Genomic DNA, 16,606 nt, shown 5'->3' with positions numbered 1-16,606 from the left:
GTACCTTTGTTATACTACACTGTGACCTTGTGCGCTGATAATGGCAACATTTCAGAGTATTGGGGTGGTGTTGGATTGAAACACGCTGATTTGTCAGGCCCATTGCTGCATAGATACATCCCAGTCCAGAAGCACAAGTTTGTCACTGCTTTGAGGAGGCAGATCTGCCTATCTTTATGCAGCAATACTGCAGAATGCTCTCCACTCTCACAAAGACAACTGACACACACAGTGTGGGGCTGGCATAACGCATACCACCTGAAACAAAGATGGGAGGAATTCTGTAGTTACACTTTATTGTCATTTGCAGAGGTTTTTGTTTAATTCTACTAGCTCACGTAAAGTACTTTCTGCTTCCCAGATGTAAGCAGGCCTTCTAAAGTGTTGTTTTCAAAACTATCTTTGCGAAATCATATTAAAACTGTTGCCTTAGCCCTGTCAGCCCTCAGGCAATCACAGTTCCGAATCAGCCACACAGACGCAGATGCACTTATAGCCATTCAGAAAGTTTTAAATAGCTTCTCTGGAAAGCCATAGATAGCTAATAATTCTTTTTGTGAACTAGCACTGCCACTAACAAACTCTTTGTCTTTGTATAGGTCTTCAAAGCGACTGCACATTCTGTTGATCCATTCAAGGTCCGAATATCCTACCTGGAAATCTACAATGAGACCTTGTTTGACCTTCTGTCCACGATGACAAGCAGTGGGACCAGTGACATGCAGATGGCTGTAGTGGATTGCCCACAGGGTGTTTATGTGAAGGGCTTATCTATACATTCGGTTAGCCATGAGGAAGATGCTCTAAATCTCTTTTTTGAGGCAAGAGAAAACAAGTATTACACTTCATCTGATTGTTATGTTTATTGGCTTAGCTGAGGGAGGAGGCAGTAAAGTAGGAGGTGGGTGGCCAGGGCGGCTGGAGGAAGTTCAACCCTCTTTGTTCTCTTCATTGTGGGTAGGAGAGCTGGTAACTCTTGGTAGCTCATGTTCTTGCAAGGAAAATGTCCCTGGCACAGAGATTCTGTAAGATCTCCCTGGAGAAACCCTGTTTTTACTGTATGCTAGAACAAGTCTCCAAGTGATGGAGGAAATATGTTGGGGTGAGACCTCAGAATGTAGTAGCGTTGGAGATTCTAGGCAGCACCAAAGTAGTGAAGGCAGCCACAGAATCTGCCTTAATTTCAGAAAGCTTATCTCACCAGCCACCTCACTGGCCCCTTCAGGAGACCGAGATCCCAGACAGCCAAAACTTCATGAGATGGTACAGAATGACTTATTGAAACCATAAAATAATAGAATCCTAGAATTCTAGTGGAAAGGGACACCTTCCGCTAGACCAGGTCTTAAAATCAGTAAGTTCGGGTCTTATGATGCTAATATAAAAGCCAATATGACAAATCTCATCAGAATGGAAATGCAGAGACTTTTAGGGTTGATGGATAATAAATGGTGTCAGAATCACCAAGAAATAAATAACATTGACTCAAGAGACTGGGAATACTCCAGAGAGTCTTCAGGAAGACATCCTGCAGAGCTGTAGTGTGCACCGTGTAATAAGTAACCAGTGACAGAACAAGAGAAAACATCCTCAAGTTGTGCCAGGGGAGGTTTAGATTGGATGTTAGGAAAAAATTCATTACTGAAAGGGTTACCAAGCACTGGAACAGGCTGCCCAGGGAGGTGGTGGAGTCACCATCCCTGGGGGTATTTAAAAGACGGTGGACTTGGCACTTAGGGACATGGTTTAGTGGTGGACTTGGCAGTGCTGGTTTAATGGTTGGGCTCGATGATCTTAAGGGCCTTTTCCAACCTCAACGATTCTACAATTCCCAAAATACTTGTTTTCATTACCCTGGTTATGACATAGGTGTCAGTGAGTGACTTAGTACAAAGTGCGTGATAGTTGGGATCCTTTCAGACCCGCCAGCTGACCTATACTGGAATTTCTTCCTGAAAAACTCACCTGCCTGTCCTAGCTATGTCAGTGCTCCAAATAAAGTCTTACCAGCAACATCTTTGGCAGATAGCTTGGGATGACTGTGGCACAGGTACTGTTAGTCAAATTTTACAGCAGGGATGTTTACACAATGGGCTAGATTTGTGAAGGGAGTTAGCTTACTTATATCTGCATCTTTCTTTTACTTGTGGGTGTTTTAGTTCATAAGGAAAAGATGAATAAATACTTGATTCTCTATGTGGGAAGCATATTCTTACTGGGAGCCATCTGGCGTCCTTAAAATCTTTCACTTTTTAATAATGGGGCTGTGGTGTCCTAAGCCAGCCTCTGTGCTTTGCAGGAACTCCCACTTTCTTTTTAAAGAGTAGAAGGAAGATGATAATGCAGTGTAACTTGAGATCTGTTCACAGAAGAAGCGCAAGTGATGCCTGGGGATCTGTTCAGGTCCTTAGATGAGTTCTGCCTGTGGTTCTAGGTTCACAGAGAAAGCTCCAGGCTTTGAAGAGGCTCCCTCACTAACTATGCTGTGGCTCTTCATTTGTTGAGTGGGGTTGGTAGGATTTGCTTAGAAAACTTCACCTTCATTCCCGCTCTTAGATCTACACTCCCTAGCATGGAGCCAGTCACTGACCTTCCAGCTCTCTGAGACCCAGGCAGACCAGTTGGCTGTGAAACCTGTTGACAAGTGCATTTCTATGCTGCAGAGCCTTCCGTTTCCTTTTCTGCCTGCCAGCCTGGCAGCACAGCTCTGTGATAGTCTGGCACTCCTAACAAGCAGATGCAGCATCAATTTCAGTGTTGCTTTCTTTTCCTGTAAATAGGCATTACAAACTGGTGGCTATCATGTACATGTGAGTTTTCTGTGACGTTTGAGTCTTGGGGAGCTCTTAGGTTTTCTAGTCATCCAGAAACTGAAACAGCTGGGGAGGTATTGCCTCTGAACAAGGGTTGCCTGACTGTTCCTCAAAAAGCCACAATTCTGTGAGCTGAGTCTTGAAAATGGAAATGCAGATAACGTGGTCTCCAGTAAAAGGCATTATTACCGTAAAGTGACCTTTACCAACCGCACTGGGAAATGCTTTGAGAGGCCTTTGAGTAAGAAAGCGAGGCAAATAGAGTGAGCTCCTGCTCTGACTGCTCTAGCCAACTGATTGGTGTTACATGCTCTGCAGAGTAGAGATCGACCCACTGTTTGTTTAGCTGTGTGAATTTCTAATTTCCCTTTATTCCACCAATGCAAAAGTTTAAAAGCAGTCTTGAATTTTTACTTCATTTGCAGGGCGAGACCAACAGAGTGATAGCAGAGCACACACTGAATAAGAACTCATCCAGATCTCATTGCATCTTTACTATTTATATTGAGGTAAGAGCTGCAGCAGCTTTTTTAGGGACTCAAATAGCTGAGGATCTTCACCTGTCTGTTTTTTACTGTATTTCAGTTTTGTCTACTGTTAAGTACACTTTATATTCTTTTCTTTCTCAGTCTCGTTTCAGACTTTTCTCAGATGTCAAATGTGTGAACTCGAAGATCAATTTAATAGATCTGGCAGGCTCAGAGAGACTGAGCAAGACTGGAGTAAGTAATGGAAGAAATATTTCAGTCCATGATGAAGAGTCCAGTAATCAACGTGTGAAGGTGTTGATTACTGGACATGAAGTTACAGATTTTCCCCACAACAGAGTTCACTCTGTGATAAATAGAAGAAACTGTGACACATTGTAAGTCACGTTAACACATCAGAGGGTGCTTGGTTGTTTGCAGCTGTGGTGTATCATTTCTAAGTCCACATGGCGGTGACTCCCATCTTGCATGTGCCTTCCAACCTGACCCAGACTCAGTTAGTTAATTTGAGTCTATTGTTTCTCATAGAACCTCTGATTTTCCTCTTCATTCCATGAGGGACAGTGCAAATCCCCCACTTCCGGCCACAGCAGGCAAACTGTTGAAACTTTCTTGGAGCATTAGGGCTCAACAACTGAAAGCTCCTCATGTCCCATGGGACATTCCATATTGGTCAGAATAGAAATCGCATCAGCCTTGTGACAAATACATAATTTACCCTTTGGGAGGGAAAGCCAGTGGTCCTTGTAGACTTGCAATGAAAATTTGAGGTCTCTGAAAGCTTTTTTAAACTGAAGAAAGCTCTAGGTCACAAATTCTTTGGTCACAAATTCTTTGGGTCTGAATTGGCTCCTTACTGCCACAGTCAGAGTTTTCCTTGCAGTAAGGAAAAAGCTCTCTTCTGTGGTATGGTCAGAAGCACGTGTTGTGGAAGCTTTGCTTTTTGATCTTCATTACAGTCTGAAGGACAGGTTCTGAAAGAAGCCACCTATATCAACAAGTCTCTGTCATTCCTTGAGCAAATCGTCATTGCCCTGGCTGATCCCAAGAGGGACCACATTCCCTTCCGGCAGAGCAAGCTCACACACGTTCTCAAGGACTCACTGGGTAAGAGCTGGGCGTTGCAACAGCCCCATATAGTTCCTAGAAGACAGTGTTGTTTCCATGAGCATATGAAGTCCTAAGGCCATAACATCTAAACACATGGAACTCATCATCGATGTCTGTCTTTCCTCAGCAAATACAAAGCAGGCGTGGGAGACAGTACAAAGCCCACACTGATCCAGCCAGTAGAAATTCTCAAAACCTTGGTTAGAATACTTCAAAAAACCACCACCAACACACCACACACCCTCCCCCCTGCCAGCATGTTACAAACCTTTTCAGATGCTCCTGCTTTAGCATCAGGCTAGAGATGATAAACCCAAAGCTGCAGTGCGTCGTGAATTCATAGGAAAGGCTTATGCTCTTGGAATGCAGGCTGGAGACATGGGAGGGGAGGGCAGCTGAAAAAGGCTGTAGACATTTGTGTGGAGTAACCGAAGTCATCAGAAATGAGAGTGATGTTTGAGGCATTCCGAGCACAAGTCTTGCATTGCTTTTCGGAAAGGCAGTGACTGTCCTGCCAGTTTCCCTGCTATTAGGTTTAGGCCAAGGGCTTCTAAAATCCTCTGCTCCGTTTTTTCCAATTTCGGGCTTTCAGAGTTTGTATTCCTATCTTCTTACTGCATCATCCCACATGAGAAACACTTTTTACCTTTATTCTTAAGTCATTCTCTGTTTCTGTACCCATGGGAATTTTAGAGGGACAGTTACAAACTGGCTGTGTTCTTTGTTACTTCTTTTTCTCTATTTTAGTCAGCACATAATGTAATGCGTTCCAGAAAAGGAAACAACAACAAACCCTAAATTACATTCTTCACTTTATTTTTTTTATTTTCCCCAGGGGGAAACTGCAATACTGTCCTAGTGGCAAATATCTGTGGGGAAGCTGTGCATGTGGAGGAGACTGTAAGTTGAACTGGTTTCTGAAGAATTAAAAGTCGTGTTCCTGCTACTGTTGCAATTGGCCTTAGCATGGTTTAAGGAACAGTCTCTGGAGGGCCATGGCAGGAGTCCCAGAGAAACATCCTGCCTAATTCATCAGAAACATTGGATAGCTCATCTTATCTCAAAGGCTCAGAAAACAGATTGCTCTCACCAATCTGCTTTGTGCTGCAAACAGACGACTGGTAGCTGGCCCAGGGGCAAAATGAGAGCCTGAAACAGAGCAGGCACAAGCAGCTAAAAGTTAAGCACACTGGATAGTGTTAATGATTATTGTTGGTACAACTCTATGGATGTGTTTGAGTGGTGCATCACTTACTGAGGTCTGTGGAATTGCACCAGTTTGCATCAGAGCTGAGCTGGCTTTCTGCTGGTTCAGGAATCAGGAGTAACCTCCTAACAGTTAGGTTTTTTAACCTGTGAAATAATGAAATCAGTGACAGTCTCGCTGTGTGAACTGGCTGAACTGTAACACAGGGAAGGTAATCACTTTGCTCTTTGCCAAGAAAGTTTTACGTAGCAAAAAAATGTAAACGCAGGCACCGGCTATGCAGTTGTCTTCAAGGCAGAACTGTTTTTATCCTCCTCCTTGTGTTCTGATAGCATCTAGAAACTTGTAATATTGCTGAGGAGACAGCTGCTATACTTTTCATCAAGAGGAGGATTTTCAGGCTGCAGGGGCTTAGTCTCAAGATACCACCATTGCAGGAATTAAGCTTGAAGGCCATTGAGGTGTGATTTGGAGTTTTTAGGATGTGTTATTTTGATTAGTAATGGGAGTATTTCTGAGATCACAGCCCTGGTACACCAAGAGCTGTCCACATGCAGAATAGAAGAGACAAAGACATCACACAGAAGCCAGGGAGCACTAGAAAGGTATGCTCCTGGAGTGAGAAATCCCCTATACTGCTTCCTGCAGTTAAATAGCTCTTGTATTTCTGTGTTCTGGGATCTGATAAGATAAAGTAGTAACAGATTATGGAAATTATATCCTTGCCAATATCTCTTTCAGTAACTTAAACCCCATGTTTTTCAGTTGTCTTCTCTTCGTTTTGCTACCAGAATGAAATGGATCACAACAGAGCCAGTCCTCAATGAGACCTGTGACCGAGAGGTATGTAGAGAAAGGGAATGGAAGAAGGAATGTTTTCTCAGGTTCATTAATGTTTAGGATAATGACCTTAAAAACCAGAGGGAAATTAGGTAGTTTAATGAATTACCACTCATCAGCCAAGATGGCACTTACTGCATTTAGGTATATGATAAAACTATTAGTATTTCACTTTTTTTCATTCGTATTTAATTACAGTTACCTTAAATATGCTAGAGGGTACACTCATGCAGATGGTCACATCTTCCTTGACATGTTGTAGTTCTTTCACCTTCATGCATACAAGTCCTTAATTTTTCTGATAAGATTCACCTCTTAACAGAGGTATTATGATGTGGACTACTCCCCTGCTGTGTGGGGAAATCATCTCCAGTCCTACCTGCAGCTTTACACAGCGTTACCCCCATCGCTGCTGGTAACACAACGTTTTTGTCCCAATTACAAAACTTGTTTAAACAAGAAAATAATTTAAAGAAAATGATCATAGTATTTTAGGTGTCCTGAGTGCACTTTCACAGCTGAAACAGAGCTGGCAGCAGTAAATGCTCTATGAATTGCTGATAGCCCAAAGAACAAGTTTAGAATTATCTGATCCGTAACACATGTGGTGTGTGAGCACCCTGCTGTATTTCATTGTCTGATCTTGCTGGCAAGCAGAGAAACAGCTGGGGAGTTTCCTCCAACAGCTTCCAGAAGAAGCTGTGCAACAAACTGTCTTTTCCTTTTCAGTTCCTTTCATTTTTATTGATATGTGTGGAGTGGAAGAGAGTAGCTGAAAGAGTAGAGCTTATGGAAGCTGTTGTGCTTTGGTCACTTAAAAAACAGCTTGGTATGCAGTTCTCACGGAATCCCAAGGAGATTTGTGTACCCCTACCTTTCTGGAAATGCATTCTGAGTAGTGAATGCTTGAATATATTCCATGTTATGGAGAAACTCATTCAAACACACCACAGGAGACTCCCTCCTCCATTAAAGTTAATGCCAGAACTCCTACTGAGTTCAGTAAGGGTCAGAGTGGAAACCCGCACACTTCTTTGCTTTCAAGATAATATCTCATAGTCCAGAACTTGATGGCCCCTATGGTACCAGATCAGGAAAGCATCAAATTAAAAATAGGTGACCCTTCTGATGGCTTAGGCTGACTCTGCAGGCAGTACAGCCAGGACACAACAGAAGCTGTCCTGTTGGAAGCTAATCAAAGGCAAAGTGATCTCCAGACACACTACTTCACTGATGCAAACCTGATGGCAAACCCTGGGGGAGCTGGTACACAGCTGTAATGTTCCCTAGCAGCCAGTTTAATGATGCTTTTCTGCAGTTTTTTCTCCAATAGTTTTTAGTCATTTGCTCACGCTTTTGTTTTCCTGCTAGGGGACAGTGAAGGCTTTGGAGAAGGAGATTATTCTTCTGAAGCAGGAACTGGCCATGCATGACAGCTTGGTAAGGAACAGGCTGCAGCGTCTTAGACAGGACCTAGTTATGGCTTTGTCATGGTCTTTGTTTTGCAGTAGGATCAGTTAACTTGGTGTCCAGTGAGCTTGTATTCTTCCTTCTGCTTCCAGCACAGTCTTTTGGGATTTAGGTAAAACTCTGAAGGTCCCATGAGTGAGGCTGTGTTGTAGATTCTGTCCCCAACCACTGCAGATGTTTTTGTTCAGACTCTTGATGCCCTCCTGTTGTTTACTGAAACATGATGGAGTATGCATTGGTTTCAGCATGCTCCCAAGTCCCATGTCCTGTCAACTCAGATGATGAGAAGTTGTAATCAGAAATTAAATATAAGGTTTTCCTGGCCACAGTAGAGCAATGTCAAGTGTTCACCGTGCTAGTACTTGCTTAGCTTTTTGTAATTCACTGATACTGAGTTGTTCACCTTTTAGGCAAATCATTCTTTGGTGAGTTACGACCCTCTGACTGACATCCAGATAGCAGAGATTAAGTCTCAAGTCCATAAATACCTAAAAGGAGCCACTGATGAAATTGATGTAAGTAGCTTTCTAGTGGAGAAGGACTTAAATACTGATTCCATCCCATTTTACTCCAAGACAGAAGCAATGAAAATGTCTTCTGAGGAGGCTGGTTTTAATCCCCAAAGCACTACAGAACTGTAGTTTAAATTTTTTGCATGTTAAGGGCTGTCTCCTTGTTTTCATTCCATTTTTGCTTTTTTGGAAGCTTGAGGAGACTTTTCCTCAGTCCTAAACCCCTTCAAATTGGTTTATTTGGAACTTCTTTAAATTTAACGGCAGGCTGGAACCTGTTTTTCCCACCACCATGCAGCTCAACGGAGGAAGCCCCATGGCAGACCATGAGAGGATTCCTCTCCTGAACCTGGGCTTTTTAGGCAACTGGGTTTTCCTACTCTTGCTATGTTTTCCATGTAAAACCCCCTCCATTAAGAAATTAATGTCAAAATTTTGCCTTGCCAATGTCAAACTAAATACTTGCAAATTGTGTTGCCAAAATATGTCCAGTCTCTTAGAGACAGGTTCATCAGAGCAAGGTTTCTCAACTTGAAACTACCGATTGACTGCAAAATGATTGTGAAAAGAAACAGCAAAAATCCTGTGTACACAAATATTTCTGTGGGGGCAAATGTAAAAACAAAATATAGGAAAATGGAAGTGAGAAATGCATGCTCAGAGTTACTTGGTTGTGCACAGAAGCCACTGTGGTAACAGTGCAGAAGCAGCACAAGACTGTTTTCCAAACAGTTAGATAACCCTTTAGTTTAAACAAAACACTTGAGACACTCCCTCTCATTTTATGTAATCGTTATCTTCTCTCAGAGTCCCTTTTTTCTCCCTCCAGCAGGCAGGAGTGTAGTGGAATAAGAGCTTACATGAAGATGTGTTTTACCTGGCCCACAAAATGTGATGCAGGGGGGTGTGGAGCAAGGAAGGTAGAGGCATTTCACACAGGGAAGGATGTGTTCTGTGGCACTGGAAAATCTTTTAGAGAGGGGGGTGAGAACAGAGACAGTGCATTTTGTAGCTTGGTCCAGTCTTTTGTACCTTGGGAGAGCTGAGTGCAGATTCCTGCTCAGCTACAGACTTCCCATTACTTACCTCTGCTCATCATTACCAAAACAGAGATAGTAGTATGGCTTGACTGCGCTGATTTGTTATCATGGTAAGAGGACTAAAGACAGTGCTCTGGCAGTTCCCAGTACTCAGGCAACAGTGAAAAGAGAAGCAGCATCATAATCCAGAAGATCAGTAGATGCCATCTATGTAACTTGTAAAATTATTGCAAATAATTCATTACCTTGATGGCTGTGCGCTCCACAGAATTTACCACAGTCTATCAGATTCCTCTCTCGTTAAAAATCTCCCCAGAGTAAGCAATGTATCCACCTCCAGCCTGACTGCCAAGTGCAGCATAAAGGTAACTCTCGTTGAGTGTGGATACCCAGCAAGTGGAAAGCAGAGTCCCCAAAATCTGAAATACTTGAATCAGTACAGCTGACCACAGCATAGTAATGCTTACCTGTACCTTCACTGTATACATCTCTTCCTCAGATAGTGAACATCAGGCAAGTCCAGGAGGTATTTAAGCAGTTCAAACTGGTCGTAAGGTAAGATATCGAAGGCTGATGCATTTCACAGTAAGGTTTAGAAATTCCACCAAGCTTTTGTCTGTGATATCACACTTGCCATGACATTGGTGAAGAATCATTATGAAATACAGGGAATAACTTGTAATGGAAAACACAATTCTGGACAAATTCTGCTGGCCTTTGCATAAGATGACTGTTGCCTCTAACCTTCCAGTGCTCGTAAGTCATGTGTGAGGGCTCTTGATGGTAAACTTCACTGCCTAACAAGTCTGCTTGGCAAGTGTACCATTACTGAGCATAAGCTGTGCTGGATCCCTAGTCTTGGTACATATCTCCATAGTACAAGACAGTCTGCAGACAGATCAAAAGAAAAATCAGACTCTGTAGCTCTGTAGGATGAGATGATATGGTCTCACCACACCAGCATCTAAAAGTAATCAGATATTTTTTGTTAGAGATCATGACAAAGGAAGGTCATAAAGCAGTTTGGAGGAGCATGATGAGAAGGCTCTGTGGTTCTTTCCAGGGAGGTGCTCTCTGATGTGTGGTGTGGGATGGGAGAAAGCGTGAAAGTGGCTATTTAAAAATGTCAGCCGTGGATGATGAAAGTTGTTTTTTAGGCTGAAGGAGGGAAGATGAATGACAGACTGGAAAAAATCCTAAAAATGAGGACAAGCAGATTCCATGTCATGAAATAGAACAAAGAAGAATAAGGGTATTAGGGCAACCTACCCACTCCCTGCCCCACCAACCACTGGTCTGGCTAGGCAGCAGAGGTTGCTACTCACAGGAGTGATGCTGGGGTATTGTTTTAGAAAACCTGCCTGCCCTTGAGAAACTTGAGTGAACACAAGTGTCTGTGGTACATCATCAGACTGGGCAGTCACGCTTTACTGGGATCCAAGACCAAATGGGTTTCACAGTAAAATTTTGCCTGATTATTATTTTTTTAGCTTGGGATTCCTTTTATTTTTCTGCAACAGTGGGCTTTAGTCTTTTTTAACTTGCAGATTCTCAAACAATTTTTGATCTTGCATAGTGGATTTAAGCCTACTGACAATGCTTTACTCGTTCCCTTTCAGTGAAAAAATCACTCAGTTTGAAAATCACTAGGTTAAAGTAAGGTGATGGAACTGAACAGAGGTAATATTATTTGATCCAAACCATTAAAAGGTTATGCTAAGTATTAAAGTGGTTATCAAAAAGCTTCCATATCCAAGAGACCTAAAGGGATGTTGTAAAAAAAGAAAGGAAGAGCAGAGTGATTAAAGTTACAATGGTTATGGGGAAGGATATAAGGAGGAAGGTGGGGTGTTTTGGGAATGAGATCACAGGTAAAAGATGGTTTTCTTTGCAAATCTGATATTGCCAGTATCACAGGTTTTGACATATGCAATAGTCCTCCTTGAGCACAATGCTAAGGGGCCGTTTTCTTCCCTAGTCAACAGGAGCATGATGTGGAGGCCAGATTACGAAGCAAGTATGTTCTGATAGACAAAAATGACTTTGCTGCTGTTGCTGCTGCTCATAAGGTAATGCCTGGTGCTTGAGCCTGGCCCAGAATCCATCTCAGAATCAGCTCCTTAGCTGCTGAAACATGAATTACCTCAAGTTCTCAACTTTTCCTCATTGAAATCTGAAGCTCAGAAATGTTAAGCGGATGAGTGTTAAAAGATTTGCCCAGAGCAGAGGTGCACCAGTTAAAGTGGTGTTCATATCAGCAGAGGATTAGGTCCATTATCTGAACGGAATAATTTATTAAATGGGAATAGAAAAAAATAGAAACTAGAAGGTGACCTGTCTGTCAGTCAGTTGTAGAAGGTGAGGTCAGATCACCTGCCTCTGCTGAGATCCCTCTTTTAATCCTTATAACTTCTGGAGCAAAGTAAATGTATCGCATGTAAACCATAAATCCAGATGTGGACTCTAACTTATAATCTATTTTTCATTATTTGTTTCCATCTGTGAAATATTTTCACTCTGAAGTGGTTATTTCCTTGCCTTGGTTTTACCCAGTAAGGCGGATAAAATAACCATTATGTTATGCAGAGTCGTGTACTTGTCCTGTGGCTTAACTGAAGACACTTTGAATTTTTTGAAACAAAAGCACATGGGAAAATGCAGAGTATTTGTATAACAGAGAAGCACACAGTCTCTAACAGGCTGGTTCTTTAAAGAAATGGAAAACAAACTGAAACCTGATTTAGGTGAATTTTAGTGCTTAATGGCCCCTCTGTTTCATATTTGAGGCAGTATGAGAAATAGCATAAGAAATGTAGTTATCTGACATATCTTCACTAAATAAAAGACTTGGGAGGGTGATTTTATTCCTGTGGCTCTAGACCCAAGTTGTTCTCCCCCTGTGTGGCTGAAACATTTGGCATATGAATTTGAGGATAATTTTGGCCCTATTTTATTCATTCTTACAGGTGTGTTCCCCTGAAATACTTGGTAGTGCATGTGGACTTCCAGATTAGATTGTACAAGAGGATTGAATAGCTGCTGGGCAAGGGCTGTGTAGCTTTTGTGCTGTAGACAGGTACAGATCTAATGCTTCCTGGTCCATGTTTTATTTGTTCCTATTTTCAGGCAGGTGTGGTTGATGTGGATGGCCATTTGGTGCAGGAAGAGTATGGACAGACTTTTGGGACTAGAATTTCTCCTTTTTCATCCAGACATGGTGGGAAGAAGAAATCCAGGAAAAGCAATGAGCAGCCCAAGTGAGTTAAGCAGCCAGACAGCTCTCCCTTTTCTCTGAAAATGTGTCATTACAGTGACTGGTTCTGGTCATGGTGTGATGGGCAGCCCATGGAGGAAAGGAGAGAAGAAGCTGACTTAATGGGTGTGTGGAAGTTTTGTGTTTCCTGAAGGATGACAGTCCAGCATAGTGCTGTAAGGGTTTGTGGTGTCTTTATGGCCACCAGCCACACCATCGAAAGATGTTAGGGGAATATGAGTGGCCAACAGGCACAGCCTGTGGTAGGGTAGACATCTATTATGGGGAAGATTTACTGTGAACAGTTCATCTGTATGTCTGTTATGGATGAACCAAGATCATGGAGCCTGCACAGGGTGCGAGCTATGGACGCAGAGGGTGGATGGGCTTTGAGCTGAAGAGCTTGTAGCCAGCACAGAATGGGTTAGTCTGTGACAAGAGCTGGAGAGTTAAACATGCAGGCAGGGGGACGGTCCTCTGGTGGTGTCAGAAGACCTGCGGTTTTTCTTTAAAGTGTTTGGTAGAAGGAGATCTGCTAAGTGGAAAGGGAGGAAGGGAGAGTGGACAGAGGAGCAGATATGGAGAAGAGGTTTTGAGAGGAAAGGGGGAACCAGCAATCAGTATTGAGCAGAGAAAGATCCTTCCAATTTATACAAGTAAGGTCCCTGCATTGGCAGTTTCTACAACTACTTCTGTGGCTGAAAGCATCTGCTTGGCTCCTCCCTGACATTCCCCCAAAGTCCTTGTGTCAGAGAGGAGAGGAACCACTAGGGCTTTGGTATCCACATGACACAGTGGACTCCTCTGTGCAGTTCTGTTTTTTAGGGAGGTGGAAGGAGATTTGGCAGGCGCTTTTCTGTATCTCTTTGAAGTCACGCTGTCCCCTGCAGATGAGGCTGGTGTTGTTTGGGGAGGTGAGCTGAGGGAGAAGAACAGAGAGCTGGGCTTGATTTAGATGTGAGGTTAGATCAAATCCTAGGGGATTCGGTCTGTAGGTTCTTCTGAAGGTAAAGAGGGTTATCCTGTCTGCAGGTGTGCCTCAACCCAGACAGGGTGAGACTGTTGTCCTTGTGACCCTTCTCAAGAAAGCTAGTTCATCCTGCGCTGTTTTCTACAGTATTTGCTACACAAGGCAGCCCCTTTACTCTAGAAAGCAAGGATTTGTGAGAACGAGGCTGATCTTATTCCTTGTCAGTAGATATTTCACTGCAAATGGTAGAAGCTATGTCAGACTGCTGGTATTTGAATCAGCAACGCTAGCACCTGCAACATGTTTTGGTTCCAGTTTACTATTATGAAGAAATTAATTGATCTGGTTCATGTTTTCCCCCCTGTCAGGAAGGAAGGAGCCGGGAGCTGTCTTTCTGGGAGAGATCAGGATATTTATTTACCATCAAAAAGCCAGGTAGTAATTTCTGCCGAGGACCTGGATGTGAAAGAGGGAGCAAGGAACCAGGATACAGCAAATGTTGATGCAGAGCTCTCAAAGCCACCTCCCATGGAGGATTCCCAGCAGCCCAGGTAAGCTTTCCCTGTAAGGGAGTATATCCCCTTTGCCAGAGGTTGTTTACACCAGAGTGATTGCACTGTGTTCCCCTAATACAACTACCTGCTTCAAATCAAAGAGGAGAGATTCAGAAATCTTCATTTCTTGGATGCAGAAACATGTTGTAGGACAGCAGTGGTTGTATGGACACCCTGTTTACTGCAGCATGTTGGTGGCAGTCATCTCCATCTGATCTGAGCTCTGCTCTGGGAAGTTGCTGTATTAATTGTGAAGTCTCTGAAAATTGCAGCACTCTTTACCCTTTGGTTAGTAGTAAAAGTGCAGAGAGACCTCATGTCCAGCCACAAAACCCCACACAGACATGAAAATAGGTCAATAGCTGCAGAGATGATGGCAGGAGGTGCCACATCAAGACAGAGGACTGGAGAATGGCCAGAAATGCAGCAACATGCCAGTCATCTGCTTGTACCATGACAAGAATTTAGCATGGGAGGGCAGCACTGAATTGCATTCCATTCTGGATGGAGTTGATGGGGGTAAAAAACGCTAAGGGTACTGAGGTGAAGGACTCTCTTTCAGGAGGATATGCTCAACAGGATCAGGCTGTTCAACTCACAGGAGCTCAACCAGGACACCACTTTTCCCATCACCAGCTGTCTTTTCTGGCTGAGAGCTCTCAAGCTACAAGCAGCACAGCTCCACAGTGTTGTGAGCACCTCCATTGCCTGTGCTGTAGGTGACCAGTCCTTGCTTGTTCGTGCCGCCCAGGGAGAGCACCGCAGTGAAGCTGTCACAGGAGAATTTACTCCTGAAGCACCTTAACATGTTATCGTGTTCCTCCACTCCCTCTGCATGCATTTTAGTATTCTTCTAAAAGTCCCGTGGCTGGCAGGGAAGGCTGCTGCTGCAGCTGCATAAGGCACAACCCAGAGTGCTTAAAGTATCTCGGTAGCTGGTTGTCAAAGCTGCAGCTGTGGCAGTCTGCCCAGTGGCTGTTGTTTACAGTGCTTTGCCAGCAGTTTGGCATGGAAAGCAGTCTCATGCAGCCTTTGAGGAGTTTGAAAATGCCCTTAAGAGGTCAATCAGGAAAAGGCAGTAAGTCAGAGTTTTGCTTTGACCGTCTGGAGTGAGGAATGTGGAGGCTTCTAGCTGCCTTCTGCTACCAGATCCAACCTGCTCTCCAAGAACAACCTTACACAGCACACAGCAGCATCCATGGGAGTGTGACACTCTCCTGAGGGACTCTTATTTTGCCCAGTGTGGTTTGTGATGGAGTAAGAGCTGGTGTTCATGGGGGCACGTTTGCATCAAAGCCATTTCATAGAAAAGACAGGATTGACACGTGCCACTTTGAATTCAGTATTTCTAAATAGGCAAGACTTAAAAGCCATGGGTGGCAGCATTGTAGAGCCAGCCAACATGGGCAGCTGTGGGGTTTGGTTGGCAGAGGAGACTGGTCTGTGCTGGAAATCCAGCAAAGAAAGAGCAAGGGCATTTCTGTTTGACAATAGGGAGGAACAGTATTCATTATTTTGCTAAAAATTCAGACCATTAAAGTCCACTTTCCAGGAAAGACTCAATTCTGAGGCATTTCCTGAGGAATGGGTTTCTGTGTAAATAACTCTTTCTTCTGGGAGTTGTACTGGGGGAAAGTGGGTATGAAGGTTGGCACAGAGATGGTACCAGGGTGCAGCTAACAGCGAGATCATCAAAGGCCCCATTGAAATGCCATCCACAAACCTCAGCTATGGCTGCTCCTGTGAACTGTGTCATGCTGCAGGGAAGAACAAACTGACCTCCCCATGTCTGTGCGGGTTTTCTTTGAATTCTGTTGCAGCTCCCCTCCACCCAAGCCAGTGGCATTTGAGCAGTTCAAGGAGGAGTGTGGAAGTGAGATCAACCGGATCTTTAAAGAGAACAAAAGCATCCTCCTTGCCAGGAAGAAGAGAAGCAGTACAGTAGCGCAGAGGATCAACTTCATCAAGCATGAGATGGAGGGCATCAAAAAGGCTCTGGAGGCTCAGAAGCAGGAGCGGTGGCAGCAGGGTAAGTTGCTGTGTGGAGACTGGCCAGTGAGAATCTGACAGAAGAACAAAGCCACTGGTTTCAAAGCAGTTCTGGTGGCAAGACCAAGACCACTAGACCCTTGCTGCTGCCCTGGGCACTGGGGAGGCTGGGCTTTCTACCCTAGCTCTGCAGCTGGCCTTGTGGTTTGCCACCTGATTCCTCCACCTGAGTCCTCCACACTTCATCCTCCTTGAGTCAGGCTCTAAGTTAGTGAGGTGAGCTGTGATCAGGCTGATTCCTCACCCCACGCTTTGGTGGATTAAGCAGTGTGCTGCTGACAAATGCAGGTCAGTACAGTG

General features: G+C 43.8%; 1 protein-coding gene across 7 annotated transcripts in view; it reads left to right on the top strand.

Moving 5' to 3' along the window:
• KIF9 (kinesin family member 9) overlaps positions 1-16,606 on the top strand; it is a 32,837-nt gene that overhangs the window by 5,425 nt on the left and 10,806 nt on the right. For 2 of the 7 annotated variants that reach the window (XR_008747630.1, XM_013299709.3), the window contains exons 6-18: positions 600-821; positions 3,239-3,322; positions 3,443-3,535; positions 4,261-4,408; positions 5,247-5,311; positions 6,384-6,461; positions 7,830-7,898; positions 8,339-8,443; positions 9,980-10,035; positions 11,459-11,549; positions 12,607-12,737; positions 14,072-14,254; positions 16,078-16,286. Coding sequence is in view for 5 of the 7 variants with exons in the window: in XM_013299709.3 (XP_013155163.2) it covers positions 600-821; positions 3,239-3,322; positions 3,443-3,535; positions 4,261-4,408; positions 5,247-5,311; positions 6,384-6,461; positions 7,830-7,898; positions 8,339-8,443; positions 9,980-10,035; positions 11,459-11,549; positions 12,607-12,737; positions 14,072-14,254; positions 16,078-16,286 (1,534 nt within the window). In the remaining 2 variants the exon portion in view is untranslated. Of the gene's footprint in view, positions 1-599; positions 822-3,238; positions 3,323-3,442; positions 3,536-4,260; positions 4,409-5,246; positions 5,312-6,383; positions 6,462-7,829; positions 7,899-8,338; positions 8,444-9,979; positions 10,036-11,458; positions 11,550-12,606; positions 12,738-14,071; positions 14,255-16,077; positions 16,287-16,606 lie in introns of those variants that run through there. The other 5 variants (XM_027787010.2, XM_027787023.2, XR_008747631.1 and 2 more) reach the window with 5 other exon arrangements.

The sequence above is a fragment of the Falco peregrinus genome, chromosome 5 (genome assembly GCF_023634155.1).
Source record: "Falco peregrinus isolate bFalPer1 chromosome 5, bFalPer1.pri, whole genome shotgun sequence".
NCBI classification, from domain to species: domain Eukaryota; kingdom Metazoa; phylum Chordata; class Aves; order Falconiformes; family Falconidae; genus Falco; species Falco peregrinus.
The sequence above is the reverse complement of the archived record's forward strand: the minus strand, read 5'-3'. Positions and strand labels throughout refer to the sequence as shown.